The sequence below is a fragment of the Sciurus vulgaris genome, assembly GCF_902686455.1.
Source record: "Sciurus vulgaris genome assembly, chromosome: 6".
Lineage (NCBI taxonomy): Eukaryota > Metazoa > Chordata > Mammalia > Rodentia > Sciuridae > Sciurus > Sciurus vulgaris.
In genome coordinates, this window is record NC_136466.1 from 97,496,409 (window position 1) to 97,518,015 (window position 21,607).

The 21,607-nt window shown below is 35.4% G+C and overlaps 1 protein-coding gene across 12 annotated transcripts in view; it reads left to right on the top strand.

Annotated features, from left to right (window-relative positions):
• The window catches only part of MEF2C (myocyte enhancer factor 2C), a 162,198-nt gene extending 141,913 nt beyond the window's left edge, over nucleotides 1–20,285 (top strand). For 10 of the 12 annotated variants that reach the window (XM_079144418.1, XM_079144419.1, XM_079144416.1 and 7 more), the window contains 4 exons: nucleotides 5,963–6,135; nucleotides 8,732–8,861; nucleotides 9,434–9,569; nucleotides 15,617–20,285. In XM_079144418.1, the coding sequence (XP_079000544.1) occupies nucleotides 5,963–6,135; nucleotides 8,732–8,861; nucleotides 9,434–9,569; nucleotides 15,617–15,938 (761 nt within the window). In that variant the 3' untranslated portion in view covers nucleotides 15,939–20,285. The remainder of the gene's footprint in view (nucleotides 1–5,962; nucleotides 6,136–8,731; nucleotides 8,862–9,433; nucleotides 9,570–15,616) is intronic. The other 2 variants (XM_079144415.1, XM_079144414.1) reach the window with 1 other exon arrangement.
• The last annotated feature ends 1,322 nt before the right edge of the window (nucleotides 20,286–21,607 follow it).

Sequence of the window (21,607 nt, forward strand, 5' to 3'; positions counted from 1 at the left end):
TCTTAAGTTCTCATTTCCACTGCCACTATTGATATTTCCCTAACACACACTTAATAAAACTAACCACTGAGAATTTATCACTGACTGCTCATTTTCAATAGAATAAAGTTTGGTACAAGTTTACTATAAAGTCGCAGAATAAAGTGAACATGATCTGAGAGCTTTATGTTTGCCAAGCCTACTTGTCCCAACTCCTGAGGGCTGCATATTCTAAAACACCCAGCGTTTCATCTTCATAGGAGGCTCATCATTCTGGAACACAGTTGATTCTGCTCTCACCCTTTCCTGTGTTCCCTCTCTCTGAGAAGTCTCTGTTTGAACCTTCTAAAAAGATCCTACTCACTCTTTGTTTCTCTCTTCCTGACATTTTTTTTCCTAGGCCACTTATATTTTGATGAAAAGTTCTGTATGAATTACTGTTGAGACTTGTCTTCAGATAACCTATGACAGTAAATATTGGTCATTGTAGGAAAGAAGATCAGTGCCCCATTAGTTTTCCTTTTCATTAGAAAATTGTACCTTTTGATTCTGCTACTCACAGTAGCTAAGACAATTTGCCTGAAATGATTAACAGGTGTGACAGGTGAAAAAGAAAATTCAGTTAACTCTCTGTAAACAAATTTCATAGATGGGCACTTGCATGATTTCCCATCCTGCATGTTATATGATTGATAAATACTTTGTCTCCAATGGTGGACTTGGCCTCCAATATACAATGATGATCTAAAATAGAAAATTTTTGTAAGCATAAAAAGGGAAGACCCTCAATGTTTGAATTTAACAAGTTGCTCTTCACATTTTCAGTTTTCTCCTCAGATTCTCTCAGTCACTCCTCTTAGTGCCATTCCTGAATAATTTCTGATTCTTCTAGCATATTCTGTATGTTTCCCAAGCAAATGAAACATTTAAAGAAGTAATAGTTTGTACAGTATCACTGCCTCTAATTGCAGCAGGAGTTTAGAGGAGAGTGAGTTCAGTGTGGGCTGAAGTTGTCTGAAAGGCATCATGAAAGAGTTGGGACTGTAGCTGATCCTTAAAAGATGAATTTGAATTAAACAGGAAAGTGAACACAGCCAGTTATTGAACTGCTAGAGCAAAGACTAGGGCATATTCAGAGGACTGTAAACCTGGCACTGGCCATTGGAAATTGGATTAGATAGAGAGAGAGGGTCAACTATAGACAGTCCTGAGAGCCAGACAGGGCACTGACCCAACTGCGTTAAATGCTGTATGAAAAAGTAATATGCTGGAAGTGGTAATTTAGAAAGGTTTTCCTGGGAGGCCTGTTAATATCACATGTATTCACAGAGGTTGCATACAGCTCTAGGGAGCTCACACCCTCCTGAAGTTCATCTTAGACCTGGTGAAGAATCCCTCAACTAGGGACCACAGGACCACATGGCTTGTTAGTGAAAGACATCAAATGGAGATGAAAGCAGTGGAGATGGAGACAGGTATCACAAAAGGAGAGACCCTCAGTGTTTGAATTTAACATTTTCAAAATATTAATGAGTAACTTAAAGAAGAAAAAGTAGCAAGATTTGGGATTCATTGGTCATGGAGATGGAGGAAGGAGGAAAGGAATGGTCAAAGTCAGCAATTTGTAAAATTAAAAGATGATGCCAGTGAAGAAATTTGCCAGGATCCATAAGGTCTAGTTTCAGTTTTGTGCTTATTAATTTTCTATGCTTGTATTTATAATTGAGTCTTGGAAAAGAAAAAACAAACAAGTGAAAAGACTCATAATGCCTAAACATTCAAATAAAAGAAAGTTTCAGAACCACAGGCTCAAAGAGAGCTTCATGCTCAATTGAGCTTTGTGAGACAAGGCAAAAATGCCTTCCTCATAATATCTTAAGCCAGGAATATGTTCTTTGAATTTACAGCTTCTTAAAATAGGAGTCAATAAAAAGGGGGGAGGGGGAAGCAAGTGTTTGGAATTAACTGTGTAGAAAAAAAAAAAAAAGTTTTTTCTCTTAACACCGTATTTCAGGTCCTGGATATTTACGCTAATTTTAATATGTTTACAAACGTGTAGCCAGTAGAGGTAGATTCCTTTATATAAGTTATATCATGAATGCTTAAATTGTTTTATTTGTATGAAATGATATTTTTAATCAAATGAAACTATAAAAGCTTCATTTGACTGTAAAGTTGATCTGTACCTCTCTTTTTTATAATCTATAATCAGGAAATCCATTCACTCATGCTTTATAATTTTTGTGCTTTTAAGTGGTCAGAAGAATGTGACATCTGCATACAGTCACGTCTAAATTGATAATTGTCCAGGAGGAGGGTAATTTTAAAACACAGCATGAAGAAAGGTTGGATCTGTATATTAGAAGGCTGTTGAGAGGTGGAGCTTCCCACCTCCCGACCCCTGAATTTAAATGAGACCATTCTCTCTGGTGAATTTATCTTAAGGTGGGACAACAGCCTCCACACAGGCCACAGCGCTCTGAGTGAGGAGGAGTCTGTGGTTGCCCAGCCAGTTTAAATGCAGGCTCTTCTTAGCAGTAAACCACACGCTTGTATTCATCATTGATTTTCAAATGATAGGTTTCTATATCACTGGTTTAGGATCCACAGTCTTGCATTCCTGAATCTATATTATGCCAAAAGAATAACAATTTGGTGGCTGGAAACAGAAATGGTTATTATACGGCTCCAAAATGCTAGCTGGCACAATATGCTAAAAACAGCAGAACTTCAGCCGTAAAAAGCAGAATTTATTTGTTCTTAAAAATAACTTTATGCTCTAAAAATATGAATTTAAGAAGTGTCATCATGGTTCCAAATATTTTACATTGAATATGTAAATACCTTAAAATATGTGACTAATTTTCTAATGTGGCATAATTTCCAAATAACAGAAAATATCCAAAAATATTCCAGAAATAGAATGCTTTTCGAATCAATTTTTTTTTTAGTTTTGAGGTATTTATCGGATGAAAAACTGGTGTAGGTTACTCCCCCTCCCCCTTGCTGCTGCCCCCAATCATTGTTTAAAACGTGGGCTTTGTTGGAATTTCTCAGAAAGTGTTACTACAGAAAATGTTGGTTTTTGTAAAGAAAGTTTCTTCAGAACCTCTGTGAAACATTTCCATTTTCGTGCACTGGCCCAGAGCTTCTCATATCACAGGACAACACATTTTATGAAGCGGTTTTACTTCCTTTTAGCAAAATAACTCCTCCATGCAAACCAGTATCAGCATCTACTGAGCCGGGCCTTCAGTTTCTTCTGATCTATTCAAGCTTCATTGCACTGCTTAACTGACTATATTTTCCTTCTTCTTTTGAAATTACTTAGCTAATTTTCCATTTGATTGTTTATTTAAACCAGATCTCACGCAGGCTTAATATGTAAGCGACACATGTATTCAGTGTGTCTGTCTGAACTTCAGCTGACAGGAAAGTATAATACTATTTTTATTGGTTTCCTTATTCCCTTCTTATCCAGAAGAAACTATTAATTCAAACTAAGGCCCTACTATAGTCACAATAATGATTCAGTAAGACAAGTTAAATGTAAAACTCCTATGAATTCATATTCCAATTTATTAAGCTTTTTTTTTTTTTCTTAGTGAGCATGCTCTTGTCTTTATTTTCCCTGATGAGAAAAAGTAAATGTATTGTTTCATATGATATCTTTTGCCACCAAAATGCTGTCTAAATTAATTCTCTGATCACTTTGGCTTTTGATATACTTAGCTGGCTATAGAGAATTTAGCTAATTTTCTTTATTTTGGGGGATAATAGGAATTGAACCGAGGGGTGCTTTACCACTGAGCAACATCTCCAGCCCTTTTTTAATACATTTTATTTAAAGACAGGGTCTCACTGAGTTGCTTAGGGCCTCACTAAGTTGCTGAGGCTGGCTTTGAACATGTAATCCTCTTGCCTCAGACTCCCAAGCTGCTAGAATTACAGGCATAGGCCACTGTGCCTGGCTGTGAGAATTTAGCTAGTTTTTTAAGTTTCATTTTAGAAGAGTAATATGTATTAAAAGGCAGTGAATATTTCTTAAGCAACTACTTTGTACTCAACGTGTGTTTGGGGGTGTATTTGTTTTAGTTTTGTTTCCCCCATAACTTGGAATATGGTACATATAATCCAATTGACAGATTTAATCTTGTAATCATTTGTTATATGTTCAGCCTATTTACTCATGCATAAAATGAGACAGGTAAATGAATTAGATATGAGGAACAAATATGCTTTACGCAATGAACCTCTAATATATTTTAATTCAACAAATGTTTCTTTAGGTTTCTCCTGAAATATATCTATGCTTTGCTTTCCCAATTCTTCCTTGCTTCTACCTCAGGCCATCACAGTAGGTCTCTAGCCTGGTCCACACCACCAGGTCCCCCTACTTCCAGGGTATCCCAGTGCCAGTAGATTCTGCCGGTCACTTAGAGGCCTGCGTTATTCTTCTGCTCTAAAGCTTGGGTGGATCTTATTTCCACTATATAAACCCTGGAATTCAAGGTCTCCATAGCCCAACTTCCATGTCCTCAAAGAACCCTCTTTTTTCATGGGTTCCCTTTTAAACCGGTTGCTCACAGTATCCCCGCCTATACTATTAATTTTCCTCCCTCAGCCCTTTTCTCACCACTTAGTCACAAGTTTAACATATCTTCCCATATCCTGCCTTTTTGTGAGGCCCACCTCAATTCCTTCCTCTTTCATGAATCTTTATTGGATAATCTCTTCTCTCCTGGGAATTGAATAAAATTTAATCTGAATTACTCTGAGCGCCTCACCCTAGGCTGGCTTGTGTCAGTCTGTACATGTTCCTTGGTTACTGGATTACCACAAAGGTGGTTCAGGGCCTTTCGAAACTGAAGCCCCCCTGTCTTTGCCTCTTCACTGGATAGCAAACAGTATCATTGGTCTGGGAGTGATAGACACTTGAGATTTGTGATGATGATGATAATGGTGACGGTGAGGTTTAACTGTCGCCTTTAGAACCTCAGAAAGCAACTCTCCCCTTTCCTTGTGAGCATGATAGAACCAAGTAGTTGGTTTCTCTTACTCTCCTACCAAGGGCAGTGCAGGAAGCCAGCAGATGACTTTCCAAGTTACCTCTCATTCCAGCTCAGGCTGCATTTCAGCCAACTTCTGTAGCTCTTCCTGTCATGGAGCAGTATATTTTGAAATGTGAAAAATGGAGGCCTTCCGATATCCACTTTTCTCTTAGTAGGGAGCTAAACAGACTCTTGAGAGAACCCTTCTGGACTTCCTCTCTGCTCTTCCTGAGCCTAGTGAACCAGAACTTGAGTGGAGGCACCTTCACTTCAGTTCAGTTCCTCAGAAGGAGTTGCTTTTCAAAGATCTGTGTGAGCCGGAAATCCTGGCAAGGCTCAGGGTTATCACTGCTTAGTGAGGAGAACAAACCAGATGCAGGAAAAGCTATAGGGAGTATTCACTGAGAGAAAAGGGGAACTGAATAGCAAGATGTGTAAGTGGCCTCCCCTCCCCCAGCACGTCTTAGAAATTACAGTCTTGCTGCCCTTTCTTCATTTAAGGACACACAGATACACAAAATAAAAGGCAAACCAACGAACTGAGTGAGTCACGCCAGCCAGTCTTCCACCAAACTAGTCAATTAAAGTGCAGGACCAATTCCGTGCTTTTCTTAGACCCTGAAGAACTGTCTGACCTTCTTCCTGAATTTTTTAAATATAGAAAAAGTATATGCTGATTTTGAACAAGTTGATGTATATAAGCTTTTTTCTCATAAAAAGCTTTTAATCTTCATTCAGAGGAATATTAAGTAATTAAATGATTGGGTTACTCTTTACACAGAAGTCAAATCAGTCATCCTGTGGTTTTTTTCTGTGTGTGTCTGTATGTCTTACCATTGAGCTTTTATTTTTATTTGCATATAGTGTAGTCTCTAGAAACATGTTTGAGTCTAGATTTCTTAATGAATGCTATCACTGTTTTGTATTAACAGGGAATGGGTATGGCAATCCCCGAAACTCACCAGGTCTGCTGGTCTCACCTGGTAACTTGAACAAGAATATGCAAGCAAAATCTCCTCCCCCCATGAATTTAGGAATGAATAACCGTAAACCAGATCTTCGAGTCCTTATTCCACCTGGCAGCAAGAATACCATGCCATCAGTGGTAATGCAAAACTGTATTTTAAATAAATGTTGATGTTTTGTATATGTTTTACTGTTTTAGTACTTGTCTGACTTTATGAATCACTTAAGTTCTCTCAGATAACTAACACTATTAACTAATTGTGTTTTAATGATATTTATGGAACCATAATTTATTGAGCTATTATTTCTGGTAACTGGTTTGTATTTTCCCTTTCCATGTTAAAAAGAAAAAGAAAAAAATCTAGTAAAGTTTTCTGTAGGACTGTGTTGTTCTGGAACAATATATTTTTAAGGTTCCCAATTTATAGTTAAAAAAAAATCAAATTCTACCTTTGGTCAAATCATAACATTCCATAAGCAGAATGATAGATAATGAAGTACTTCATAGCGTAGTATCTTTATAATAATTTAGTTATGTCCTCAAGGTACTGACAATGAAAAATACTTCCATAATTCCTAAACGAACTTTCTCTTGTTGACTATCTTAGATGTATTGCAGTGTTAATATCTAATGCATCACATGCCTGGGTACTGTCTCAGTTCATTTTTCCATGTATGTTCTTCATGAAAACAACTGTTAGCTCAAAAGAAAACTGTGTTAAAATCTTTGACAATTTGAGAACAAAGGTTATGTTTTATCACAAGAGTTTGTGGGACTTCTAAGGAAAAATAGATAGATATATAATATGAATTTAAACATATATTGTATTCTCAGACCCTATCGTTTTCTATCTCCTGGGTCTGTGTGCCTAAGATGAAGAGCACATTGTGGGTACAAACTCAACAACGAAGAAGCTTGTATCAGTGTTTTCCAAATTAGCTGTGCTTAGAGTGAGAATGTTTAAAACCAAGATCCAGTAGACAAATTTAGATCATTCTGCAAACATATTTCTACATTTCTTTTTTTCTTTCTTTTCTCTCTCTCTCTCTCTCTCTCTCTCTCTCTCTCTCTCTCTCTCTCTCTCTCTCTCTCTCTCTCTCTCTCTCTCTCTCTTTCTCTCTGCTCTGTGGCAAGCTTCAGGGTAAAACAGTCCTGCGAGCTGATTAGTTTATTATGGCACAGTGCAGATTAATTTTGAATATCAACCAAAAAAATCACATAATATGCAACGTTCCCTTTGGAAAAGACTGGGTCTAATAAATAAAACCTCCCACAGGGCTACAGCTAAGCAGTGTGGGCCATGCATGGCAGGCTCTCTCTCAGCAGATTTATTTCAGGTCCCTTAAAACTGATGCTTTCCCAGGGATTCTGTGAGTGGCCTGTCAGGTCTGTCTCTGGCAGCCAGGTGTGGTTTCCCCTCCTTCAGCAAGTAGGGTTTCAAAGTACAGTCTTTTTGTTCGAAATGTGGTGGTAAAATAATGAACATTGAGACACTGACCTATGCTGAAAACTAGATAGATTGTCTTCACATTTAAGACAAACACCTCATTAAAGGAAACAAAGAATGCCTTTGTAAAGAGTTATCTTTGGAGTCTAGGTTTTAAGACTGTTTAAATTGTTGTGTCTATCAGAAGATGCTTTTCCTTTTGTTGAAAATTTTTTGCCCAATTATAAATATTTACAGACACTAATTAATAAAACTCCTTCCCCCATGCTCTCAGTCTGAGGATGTCGACCTGCTTTTGGTAAGTGGTGAGAGAACATTCCCCTTCAGAAATATCCAGAGCTACTTTTGGGTGAAGGTGGTAGCTCTGATAAAATAGAGACAACCACAAGAATGAGATCCTAATTAGAATAAGTTATACTGCATGTATGTATAATATGTCAAAATACATTCTACTGTCATGTATATCCAAAAAGAACAATTAAAAAAATTAACATAAAATAGACTTTGAAACTTAATGTAATGTGTCCACATTGATTAAAATGCCACTAATTTATTTATAGTATCATAGGTGAAAAGAATATCTAGTAATTAATTTTTTCCTGTTTCAACCTCTGTAACTAGAGTCCTTATTTTCAATATATTGACTTAATTTATGATACAATTCAAAGTATTTCTTTTGTCATTTAAAACTAAAGTGCTTCTCTTTCTAAAAATTAAAGTGCCATAATTTTAAGTTTATGCCTATCTTTAATCTCCTTGCTGTAAGGAGTTAAATAATAGGCATTGGCTGCTTTACCACCTAGTTTGAGGGAAGTTTAGAACAATCTGAAGAAAGTGGTCAGAGCACCACCTGCTGGTCAGAATATAACATGAACGCTTACCTGTCTTGTCTCTGCTGTACATAGAGCTGAACATAAAACCTACCATGGTTGATTTTAATTTTTTTAAATTTGCATTTGAATAAAAACTGAAACAATGGAAGTACAGTATACATATTTCATCAGTTCTCAACATAGTCTGTTTTTACCCATAATAAAGCTATGGTACTTGTTACTAGTTCAGTTGCCTAGGAGATACTGATGTAATGGGTTACTATGGCAACAGCTGGTCTCTTGAAGGATTGTAAATGATAGGGTTGGCAGAGTTCATAGAGACACATGTTAAATGATTAATTTCATGAGCTTTGTATCAAGTTATCTCTTTATGTGCAAAACTAATACTGAAATCTAATATAGTTAACTTTTTAAAAATTTTCATCCATAATATCTTTGTTTTTAACTTTAAAAGAATCAAAGGATAAATAACTCCCAGTCTGCTCAGTCATTGGCTACCCCAGTGGTTTCCGTAGCAACTCCTACTTTACCAGGACAAGGAATGGGAGGATATCCATCAGCCATTTCAACAACATATGGTACCGGTGAGTAGCTTTGCCATGTGCAAATATTACATTAAATATTTTTATTAAAAAGAAAGATGAAAAAGTTATGATCTTACCTACTAGGATGTTCTGTCTAGCACCTATGGTGCCCAAAGCACTGTGCCACTGCTTGTGTTTACTAAGACAAAGTAAACATCCACATTTTTTTTCTCAAATGACTGAAAGTTTTGTTTACCCATCCTGAATTCAAAATAGAAGAACAATTTCAAGGAAATTGAGCTATTATTTCTTTGATGTAATAAAAAGCTCACTTTCTCAGAATTGTTTAAAAATTTCTATCACTAAATTATATATATGCTGTTAAGCCTGTTGTAGTGTAATGAACTGGAATTTCAGGCTATCCTACTTTGAAGCTTTCATGGAATACTTATTTCTGGTGAATAATATATTCCTGTTCAGTGACAAATATCCTTGATGTTTTGTCTCCCTCTCTCAGATCAAAAAATTTGATCAAAGTCAAGAATATTTTAGAAGTTGAAAATGTTTAATTTTATTTACCATTTGCTAATTTCCAAATTAAATATTTTCCCTTTTTTTTTAAATTAATCTAGAGTATTCTCTGAGTAGTGCAGATCTGTCATCTCTGTCTGGGTTTAACACTGCCAGTGCTCTTCACCTTGGTTCAGTAACTGGCTGGCAACAGCAACACCTACATAACATGCCACCATCCGCCCTCAGTCAGTTGGGGTAAGCAATATCATTTCTTTCATAATATAATCCTAGAATCTGTGTTTAAATGGCAAATGTGATCTTTAAATATATGTTTTCATGTTCCATTAGAGTTTAAAGTTCTGCTTTGTAGAAATATAAAAGTAATTTTCAGACTAATACCTTTCAAGGAGATTAAATATTATATCTCTTATTCTTTAAGAAGATGGGGAATTCTGTAATGCAGTAAATTATTTCCTTATTGTTTTAGGCTATATGTTTCCACTTCTGTCAACTTATGGAATTTTATTTAATTAAGTTTCCACACAGTTCATGAGGGAACTTAGAAGGCATATATAGTTGAGTTCTTTAAGTTTTTGAGACACTTGAGATTCTTTCTCATTGAACATAAACCACATAGTTTATGCTAATGTGAACCTAATGTTCATAGGATTAACTATTCAGTTAATATATAGGCTTCATATATTTATAATATACTCACAACACAGTTGTGTATTTATAGATATTTCATTAAAATATATATTTATAAATACTAAACACATACAATACTAATTATAAATATGGGTATAAAAAATTTCTGGTCTTTTCTGGTCAAAGATGTGTCTTTCTGCCCCCTTGTGGTAATATTGAGATATGTCTGTATCTTATAAATGACTTGTCATTTACCTATGGAAGCATTCAAACCTTAAAAAGCCTTTAATTCACAATTAACACTATGTATTATAGAACAAAAATTTCTAAAGCTAAAATGTCAACTGAGCAACATACTTAAAGTTTAACTGTAAAACAGAATGAATCTTCAAAAGGAAATGGTAGGAGGAAGGATATAAAATAGTTAAAGTTGAATTTTTATATTGTAGAAACTTTCTACATGCCTAGTTCACTTTTGCTTTTCTTCTGAGCCATTTGGTTATAGTTAACTAGTTAGTTATGTTAGTTAACTAGTTATATACCATATTGCTGAGGAAGTGAGAATAAACCATTGATTAGAATAAGTCACCAATTTATACAACAACTTCATTTCTCTTACCCTGCCCCCCCACCACCACTAGCTTTCATGTAGTACTGATGTTACATAGATTAATGATCCAATGATGGACTCTTCACATTCACCATTTGATTATTTCCATCACACTAATCAATGTCATTGAAAATCTAGCCTTCATGTAAATATTAAAACAAATTCCTGCTCTGCTTTCTAGAAAGATAATTTAAGTTAAAGTTGAAGCTATATTAAGTATGATCATCAACAGAGTTTATGTTTGTAAGACATTTAGATTTTCTCTCGAATACTAACTATCCGAGTAGCCATTAAATGCAGTAACTTTTTCAAGTAAATATCACCAAGTATATAATACCATCCACATAATTTTAAAATGTGTACAGGTACCAGGCCCAGCTGCACATATCTATAATCCCAACTATACAGGAGGCTGAGAAATGAGTATTGCAAGTTTAGGGCCAGCCTGGGCAACATAGCAAGACTCTATCTGCAAATTTTAAAAAAGAATTATAATGGTTGAGGATATAGCCCAGTGGTAGAGCACTCCTGGGTTCAACCCCAGTACCACAAAAACAAATAAATATAAATGTTCACATGACATTGTACTTCCATGGATTAGCAATGAATCTACCATGTAAGCTTCTTGTCAGTAATAAGGGGAATTGTTTTTTATTTTCACAATACTTATCCATTATAGCACTAGATTTCCCTAGACATGGCCAGTGTCAAAAGCCATATTATTCTATCTGTTGTGACTTCCTCTTGTGTTTCAATAACACCTGATATTATGCCCCTTAACTAATGAACAGATATTTACTTACATATTTTAACTAAAGTTTTAAAGCTCTCTTCTATTACATGAGGTGAATCTAATCCATTGTTGAGCTTAGTAGAGGCATTTTGTTCAGTTCACAGTTTCCTTCAACACTGTTCTGTCCTGTGCATAATTTGAAACTGATTTTGGTCTATGAATATATATATTGTTTATATATATATTAGTTGTAGGTGGACACAATACCTTACTTTATTTTTATGTGGTGCTGAGGATTGAACCCAGGGCCTCATGTATGCTAAGTGAGCATTCTCCCACTGAGCTACAACCCCAGCCCTTGTCTATGAGTTTTAATTGCATTTCATCACTTCCCTTATATCTCGCATCAGTAGAATGACCCTTATATTCTGTCCCTCGCTGGCCTTCCTCTCTCTCTTGCAGACATACTCTCTTATACTTGCTTTTTTCACACACAAACCTGCGTGGTAGCTTTTTGAAAGGGAGTTCCTTCAAATGGACTATCCCTTATTCACACAATTAAATGTTAAGCTATTTCTTACTTATTTTTACTTTTGGTACTCGGGATTGAACCCAGGCATACTCTACCACTGAATGATTTCCACAGCCCTTTTTTTAAACTTTTGTATTTTGAGATATAACTATATATATATAGTTATATTTGAGATATAACTATATAACTAGTTATAGTTAACTAGTTAGTTATGTTAGTTAACTAGTTATATACCATATTGCTGAGGAAGTGAGATGGTGTCTTGCTAAGTTGCTCAGGGCCTTAATTGCTGAGGCAGGCCTTGAACTTAAGATCCTCCTTCCACAGCCTCCAAAATCATGGGGATTACAGGTGTGCATCACCATGCCAGGCTAAACTAATTTTTAGAAAATTGCAAGTTGTAATATTTTTGTAAAATAAATTACACGAGCCAGCTTAATTCTTTACAGTATAAATCAATAAAGAGTTTATGTGTTTTCCCATCCAAGTAGTCTCTTAAACTTGTTTTGGTCTCATTCTTTTGAGTAAATAGAATGTTCCAAGAAAAGAATGAAAAAGATTTTACCTCTACCAAAGTAGATATTCTTAGCAGTCCAAGATGGCTACAACAATTCTTTCTCAAAACTTCCAAAGTATAGTAGAGGTTTTTATATTTTATCCATGGAAAAGGGCTCATTTTGTCTTCTAAGCTTATGACTTCAAAGATATACTTTTAAAAACTATCTAGTATCTGATTTTCTATTACAAAGTTAAATAAGCCATGAATATATTTTACATAGGACAAGACATATCTGTCAGAGTTACTTGCTGGATATGAGAAAATGACCCTCAAGTTTTTCATTCTTGACTACCACCTTGAAAAAGGGCAGTCTTTCCTGGAAGCGTTTCCACACATTGATATTGTTGATGTGGGTGTTCAGTACATATTGAGGGTGATAAATTTGAGTAGAGAAGACTGTTCAAAGATTAGGTTAAATATAGTTTGATAGTCTAATTTCCAGGGGGAGACAGTATAAAACCTGAATAAAACTATTACTGGTTTGATTTCTGAACAATTTAGGGGAAGGATAGGTGTTCTCCCATTCAAAGACATCCATACTAGATGGAAACTTTCACAGAGGACCTACCTTGGAACTTGCAAGTCTGACATCTCCCTCCTCACCTACCTCTTCAGCCCCCAGCCACACATATGAAATCTTTCACAAGTACCTGTGTTTATATTTTGTTCTCAAAAACAAGTAGACGTACATATTTACATCTGAATGTAGCACATAGATGATTAAGTGATTTTAATGCTGCCTTTTCTTTTCAAGAAAATACTTCTTTGATAAAAGAGACTAGACATTCTGTTGTGTATCTTTATTATAGCATAATGAAGCTGAATCTGAGATAGGCTTTACATTTCATTACTGCAGAGTTAGTCCCCAAAACTACTCAGAATGCTTTTGCACACTTTCATTGTCAAGTGAAATGCCACCAAAAGATAAACGGGCTATTCTATTTATGGAAAAAGATCATCAATAACTGTTCCATCTCCTATGGAAGAGGGATGCAGCTCAACTATACACAACAGTTGGCATTAGAAGATAAAGCAACTAAGTAGGAAATGCAGCTTCTAAAAATTGCCATTATTATTATATAATGTATAATATAATATTTTGTTCATTCAGTGGTACTCTATTATCTAAATTAACTACTTAACACTGGTCCAAGTCACCAAAATTTTAAATTTTTCCATGTTACCTTGCCTGGGAAAATACAATTTAACTATCAAAGGGCAGATATAAGTATTTATTGATATGCCATGTTATTTTCAGGATCTTAATTGACTTACATTATTAAATATTCATATGATTCATAGTAGAAGCACTTAATTAAATTTTAGCAAAATAGTCTTTCTTGCCCAGAACCAAAAAAATTGTTTCTTCCAAAAATCAATACATGATTTCCTCTAACATCAAAATGAATCATTAAGTAACTGTAAACCAAGATAAAATAGTCCACTATTATGGATCCTTTTGAAATACAAGTGTTCCTTCCCTCCCCCATCTTAATATCTTCTTGATTCATATTATTTAATTAAAATCTGAGAAAATTAGTAAACTAATATAGACTGTAAAATAATAAACTAGAAATAAATAGCTCCAAGTATAAACAAAGTAGAATCTTGATATAAGTGCTAAGACTGCTTTGATTTGATAAGCTCATAAAACCAGAGAAAGAAAGGCTTATTAAAGAAGCAAATAATTCTCCTTCATATTATTCTCTGCATTAGCTCATCTATTAATAAGAGAAGGAAAGTAATTCTTTGCCAGTAGGTGGTGCTTTCGTATAAAACATCACTCAAAGATAAACTCATTTCTGACTAATTTTATTTCTCTATATATCTTAAGCCTGTATTATATCTCCTCAAAACCAGCCCCAAGTCATTCCACTGTTTCCTCTGAAATATATACCCATTCTCTCACTGCTCATAATGACACTGTTAATGCCATCCAATTCTCTCCACTGGAAAGCAGCATAATTACATACATTACTAGGTAGTCTTGCTTTCCTTTGTTTAAAAGGGGTGTGTCTGTATGGATAATTCTGTACTGTGACTCTCCTTCAGTAAAAGAGATTACTGTACTCTTTTTGACAGTATGGTCAAGTAATGCTGACTCTGGCCATGGAAGTCAGTGCAATCAGAATGTAAGAATAATAAGCACATCTCAGAATTCATGCTGGTGATGTGACCATAGTTTATCCTGATCAAATAAATTCATTGTGATTGATAATCTACACTTAAGGGCTAAATGCTTTTCTCTCTAGAATTTTAAGTATCTAAATTCTCTCATATTTTGGAAGAAGGGCAAATTATACTCTCTGGAAATAAGTGAGGATTAAGTATCATAAACACAGTAAAATCACATTACATCCTTCTTTGCAACAACCTTTCCTTAAGCAACACCAGATTCATTAATTAAGGCCAATAATAAATAAGAGGAGTGCTAACCTAAGAATGACATCAGAGAGTGACTGTCAGTAGTCAAGTTGAAGGCATTGTGGAAAACAGTATTTTCATTCCATCTAAGTGAAAGGATAAATAAAGTTCAATTATTTATCAGTCTTAGTGCAGTAAAGGGTACATTTTTAAGCCAATATTTGAAATTTCTGCAGAAAATTTTCAGTCTCCTTCCTCCTTCCTCTTTCCCTGCTCTCAGTCTTGTCCCAAGTTGTGGGTAGTGTGTAACGTTTAATGGGTTCTATTCACCTGAATTTGAACTCTCCTGACTTTTGCTGAAGACTGTATAATTCCATTTAATATGTGCTTATTAGTTAGAAGGAAATGTTTATATTGATAAGGTTTTCAAAATAATTTTCAAAGGTGGGCATTAGTAAATCAAGAAAATCTAATGCAAAGATAAACATGGTCTCTAAAGGCTTAGAAAATTAAAATTTGGAACAAGTGGAGGGAGAAATTCTATGGACACAGAATGTTTTTTCCATCGTATTCTTAAGTTCTTCTGAAACAGTAACCTTTAAGTTTAGGGAAACTGTCAGAAACTAAAGAAACTAGAGAGGTGGCTCATGAAGCCTGACCCACCTAGTTCTGTAAATTGACAAAGACGTCCTGTGTCACTGTCACGCAGCAAAGCCCTAAGTGCTTCACCGCACTCCTCACTCTGGGCATGCTCTGGTGTCTATGGGAGACTTTAAGCTGATGTGTTATGTAATTGTGAGTTCCTGGGGCCTCCAGGCCTCCTCCATCTGTAACTGGGTTTCCTTTCCTCCTACAGAGCTTGCACTAGCACTCATTTATCTCAGAGTTCAAATCTCTCCCTGCCTTCTACTCAAAGCCTCAACATCAAGTCAGAACCTGTTTCTCCTCCTAGAGACCGTACCACCACCCCTTCGAGATACCCACAACACACGCGCCACGAGGCGGGGAGATCTCCTGTTGACAGCTTGAGCAGCTGTAGCAGTTCCTACGACGGGAGCGACCGAGAGGATCACCGGAATGAATTCCACTCCCCCATTGGACTCACCAGACCTTCGCCGGACGAAAGGGAAAGTCCCTCAGTCAAGCGCATGCGACTCTCTGAAGGATGGGCAACATGATCACATTATTACTTAATAGTTTTTTTTTTTTTCTTGCAGTGTGTGTGTGTGCTATACCTTAATGGGGAAGGGGGGTCGATATGCATTATATGTGCCGTGTGTGGAAAAAAAAAAGTCAGGTACTCTGTTTTGTAAAAGTACTTTTAAATTGCCTCAGTGATACAGTATAAAGATAAACAGAAATGCTGAGATAAGCTTAGCACTTGAGTTGTACAACAGAACACTTGTACAAAATAGATTTTAAGGCTAACTTCTTTTCACTGTTGTGCTCCTTTGCAAAATGTATGTTACAATAGATAGTGTCATGTTGCAGGTTCAACGTTATTTACATGTAAATAGACAAGGAAACATTTGCCAAAAGCGGCAGATCTTTACTGAAAAAGAGAGCAGCTGTTATGCAACATATAGAAAAATGTATAGAAGTTTGGACGGACCCGGCAATGGGTGGCCACTGGCAAATATTAGGAACATGCCTGGTCACCTAACATCCCGAGCACGCTCACAAACCTGCAGGTGTATCATTGGCGTATGGCACTCATTAAAAAGGATCAAAGACCATTAAAAGAGGACCATACCTATTTTTAAAAAATGTGGAGTTTGAGAGCTAACGTATTTAATTAAATAAATAAATAAATCTGGGTCTGCATCTCTTATTAAATAAAAATATAAAAATATGTACATTACATTTTGCTTATTTTCATATAAAAGGTAAGACAGAGTTTGCAAAGCATTTGTGGCTTTTTGTAGTTTACTTAAGCCAAAATGTGTTTTTTTCCCCTTGATAGCTTCGCTGATATTTTAAACAGTCCTGTAAAAAACCAAAAAGGACTTTTTGTATAGAAAGCACTACCCTAAGCCATGAGGAACTCCATGCTTTGCTAACCAAGATAACTGTTTTCTCTTTGTAGAAGTTTTGTTTTTGAAATGTGTATTTCTAATTATATAAAATATTAAGAATCTTTTAAAAAATCTGTGAAATTAACATGCTTGTGTATAGCTTTCTAATATATATAATATTATGGTAATAGCAGAAGTTTTGTTATCTTAATAGCGGGAGGGGGGTATATTTGTGCAGTTGCACATTTGAGTAACTATTTTCTTTCTGATTTCTTTTACTCTGCATACATTTTATAAGTTCAAGGTCAGCTGTCAAAAGGATAACCTGTGGGGTTAGAACATATCACATTGCAACACTCTAAATTGTTTTTAATACATTAGCAATCTATTGGGTCAACTGACATCCATTGTATATACTAATTAGTTTCTTTCATGCTGTTTTTGTTTTTTGCATTTTTATCAAATGCAGGGCCCCTTTCTGATCTCACCATTTCACCATGCATCTTGGAATTCAGTAAGTGCATATCCTAACTTGCCCATATCCTAAATTATATGGTTGGTTTTCAGCCTAGAATTTGATATGTTTCTTAGAAATATGCCCAGAATAGAGAAGCTGTGTTGGGGTGCATGTTCTGCAAATATGGCCCCAGAAACAAGTGATATGGAGTTTACTTGGTGATTGAGTTATAAATTCCCACAGAAGAAAAATGTGAAAGCCTGGGTGCTAGACAAGAAGGAAGCAGGTAAAGGGATAGTTGCTTTGTCACCCATTTTTAATTATTTTAACTGACCCTTAACAATCTTGTCAGCAATATAGGACTGTTGAACAATCCCGGTGTGTCAGGACCCCCAAATGTCACTTCTGCATAAAGCATGTATGTCATCTATTTTTTCTTCAATAAAGAGATTTAATAGCCATTTCAAGAAATCCCATTAAAGATCCTATGTCCCTTTTTTTTTAATTTTCAAGAAAATATAACTCTTGTCTAATATTCGTCTATAAGGGATTGATTTCAGACCCTTTAAAAAGTGAGTGCCATAAAAAAGTCGATATATATTGTTTAAAAGATATTTCAGTCGAGGGATGATTTCCTTCTCTTGGAATGTGAAGATCTGTCGATTCATCTCCAATCATATACAATGACATACACAGCAAAGAAGATATAGACAGTAATATCAGCACTGCTATATCATGTGTAGGACATTTCTTACCTATTTTTTGTTTTTTCTTTTACTTGTGTAGTTGTTATGTGTTTCTGATTGTAAAAGGCTGCCGCTGGGTGGCAGAAGCCAAGAGACCTTATTAACGAGGCTATATTTTTCTTAACTTGATCTGCAGTCCATAATTAGACCACAATGCACCTTTGGTTGTATCCAAATAGGATGCTAGCCTGCCTTGTACTAATGTTTTATATACTAAAAACAAAAAAAAAAAATCAACCATTTCATATATATCCCACTACTAATGGTATCCATGGAACACAGGGGAAAAACAAAATCATCCCTAAAAACATACATACTCATGTGTGCACACAGACACGCGAACATACAGGGGGAAGAGTAAATCATTTTCTTCACCATAGATTTGATCCCATCCTTATAACTTATCCTTATAACTTGATGTGTATTAAATATGCAAACATATCACAAATGTACTTTGTCTTTTCAAAATACTTCATTTATTGATATCAGTAGAATCTTACAAGTGGGTGGGAAAGGGTCATTATTTGAAAATATGAAGAAATAGCCATATTAATTTTTTACCTGCAATTTGCCTCAGCAACAAAGAAAACGTGAATTTCTAACACTGAAGATAAAGTAAGCTAAAGTACCAGCAGAAGCCTTGGCTATTTATAGCAGTTCTGACAATAGTTTTATAAGAACATGCAAAGAACAAAATCACTCAAAAATGGATGCCAGTCATCTCTTGTTCCCACTACTGAATTCATATAAAGTGGTGGCAAGATAGCGAAGGGATAATCTGAGAATTTTTTAAAGATGATTGAATGAGAAGAAGCACAATTTTGATTGTGAGCGTCACTTTCTGTAAACAATCACTGTCTATATTTACCCTTATGCCTTTTCTGTAATTTACCATTTGTTGTATTTGCAAAGTTAGTATGGTTTTTATCACAGTAAATCCTTTGTACCCAGGAGTTTAGGGCAGTGCCCTGAGAAAGTATTACATTACATTACCCATCCTTGAGCAATGTTTTAGTCAACATTCTTCATTGCAAGTAAAAGGCCATAAGTGGCATTTTACACAGCTTCAAGTATTGTTATCCCTAATCCTATTTTAAAAGATTTTTTGGTAATATTGAGCTTAAAAATTGGTAACAGTGATGCAATATACACAAGCTGCACAACCTGTATATTGTATGCATTGGTGTGTGGAGGCTGTTCATTTCAATCTTTTTAAAAACTGGTTTTTAGTAAAATGGCTTATTTTTTCCCAGAGATGGAATTTAACATTTTGTAATGATGAATATGAAAATACCTGTCATCCTTAGATCATTTAAAGGTTAACTAAAATGAGAATTAAAAAAAAAAAATCCCAATACACTTTTTAAGAGAATGTCTGCCCTCTTACACGTCTACATATTTGTTTCCTTATGAACCTATCTTTTAACTTAGATATAGCATTTTTGCCCCTTTATCCCTTTTGTTTGTTTTTCCAGAGAGTAAATGCTTTGTATTTCTTTCTTTAAAAAAAAATCTTTTTAAAGAAGAAGCCACTTGAACCCTCAATAAAGGCTGTTGCCTAAGCATGGCATACTTCATCTGTTCTCTTTTGTGCCATCTGCTGTGATGTCGTCCCTTGTATGGCGTTAATTTCCTGCCACTACAGATCTTTTGAAGATTGCTGGATTTCTGGTGTCTGTTAGAATGCTTCAGACTACAGATGTAATTACAGGCTTTTCTTAATATGTTTTAACCAAAGATGTGGAGCAATCCAAGCCACATATCTTCTACATTAAATTTGTCCATTTTGGTGATTTTTCATAATCGGGTATTGCATTTCGCCTTCCCTGTTCATACCTCAGATTGATTCATACCTCAGTTGTATTCAGAGAGGTCAGCTAAGTGATGGATTCTGTTGTGGTTTGCAAGCAGCATTGGCATACTCTTAGAGCAAATAGACCTGGGTCACTGTAGGCATAGGACTTGGATTGCTTCAGATGGTTTGCTGTATCATTTTTCTTCTTTTTCTTTTTCTGGGGACTTGTTTCCATTAAATGACAGTAATTAAAATAGCTTGTAAATGAGGGCATACAAGCATTTGCAACAAATATTCAAATAGAGGCTCACAGCGGCATAAGCTGGACTTTGTCGCCACTAGATGACAAGATGTTATAACTAAGTTAAACCACATCTGTGTATCTCAAGGGACTTAATTCAGCTGTCTGTAGTGAATTAAAGTGGGAAATTTTCAAAAGTTTCTCCTGCTGGAAATAAGGTATAATTTGTATTTTGCAGACAATTCAGTAAAGTTACTGGCTTTCTTAGTGATGCAGTGTCTGTGGTGCATTTTTTTTAATTGATGTTTTGCTGTTTAAATTTATTCCACTTTATTGTGTGTTTTTTTTAAAGCAGCATATCCCCCAAGCACAAATGAGTTTTCTCAGTTTTCAACTCAAATTTTATGAAAAGATGGATATGTGTGTCTTTGTGAGGGGGATGTGAACTGGATTACAGTTCTTAGGGTAATGTAGTATTCAGCCAGTGTAGGAAGCTTTAGTTTCTTATTGAGTGGTTCAGTCTCTTTTTCAAAACAGTTCCGTGAAGATCTCTGATAACCTTCTAAATGCACAGAATTTTCCAAAGGTCATTCGGAAGAAGTTACCATGAGATAAATAATTATTAACTAAAATATGTAGAAAATATTTCCAGAAGCATTTCTTTTTTCATCAGAATAGGTTTTTAACCAAAAAAAAGTTGAAAACACAGACTTATATCTAAATATTTGAGTGAATTCATACATATTTAAAAACTGTAAAATACACCCATTGTCAAAATTCAATTATAATACCTAAAAGGAATGTCCTTTAAAAACTCAATATAAAGATAAATTTAGAAACTGAAAAGGAAAGCAAGAAGGCACTGCTAGCCAAGTGGAGAACTTGGACTTTTGCATTAGTAGTGATTCCTATTCTGAAAAAAAAAAAAAGGAACTTAGCTCAGGGAATATTGCATGTGGTTTCCACATAACAGTGGTTTTGGTTTTGTTCTCTTTATACATTTTTGGCAAACATTTATTAAACAATAATTATATGTAATTCATTGTGGATTCCAGGATGAAGATGTAGTTCTTGCTTTTAGGAAACTTATTAACTAATGGGAGATAGAAAGTGTTCTCAGAAAAGTTGACAAAGTGCTATGAGGGAAGAAGCACTTTGCCTGTCTTTGGTGTAAGGCAGAACAGAGACCCAGAGTGTGGACACCTCCTCATCTACCCAGCAGAGGCAGCCTTTCACTTGCTTTTGAAGGTTGAGCAAGATTCAGACAGACCAAGACAGAAGACTTTGTGGTCATGTGACCCCTGTGGTTGTCACATGGGCCTGCCCTGTGTTGAGTTTAGTGTTCTGCTCTCATCATCTTTAAATTCTTGTGTGGCTCCCCCCACAACCACCCCACCTAGTTCTGGGGATTGAACCCAGACCCTCACACATGCTAGACAGGTACTCCACTACTGAGCTACATCCCCAGCCCTCCATCTTGAAATTCTTAATTTTATTGTGAGCTTGTGTTTTATAGGTGAATTCCAATGGGACAGTGGAGCATGTTCATTAGCAGAGGAGATAAAAAGGAAAATATAAATGTTTTGTATTTTA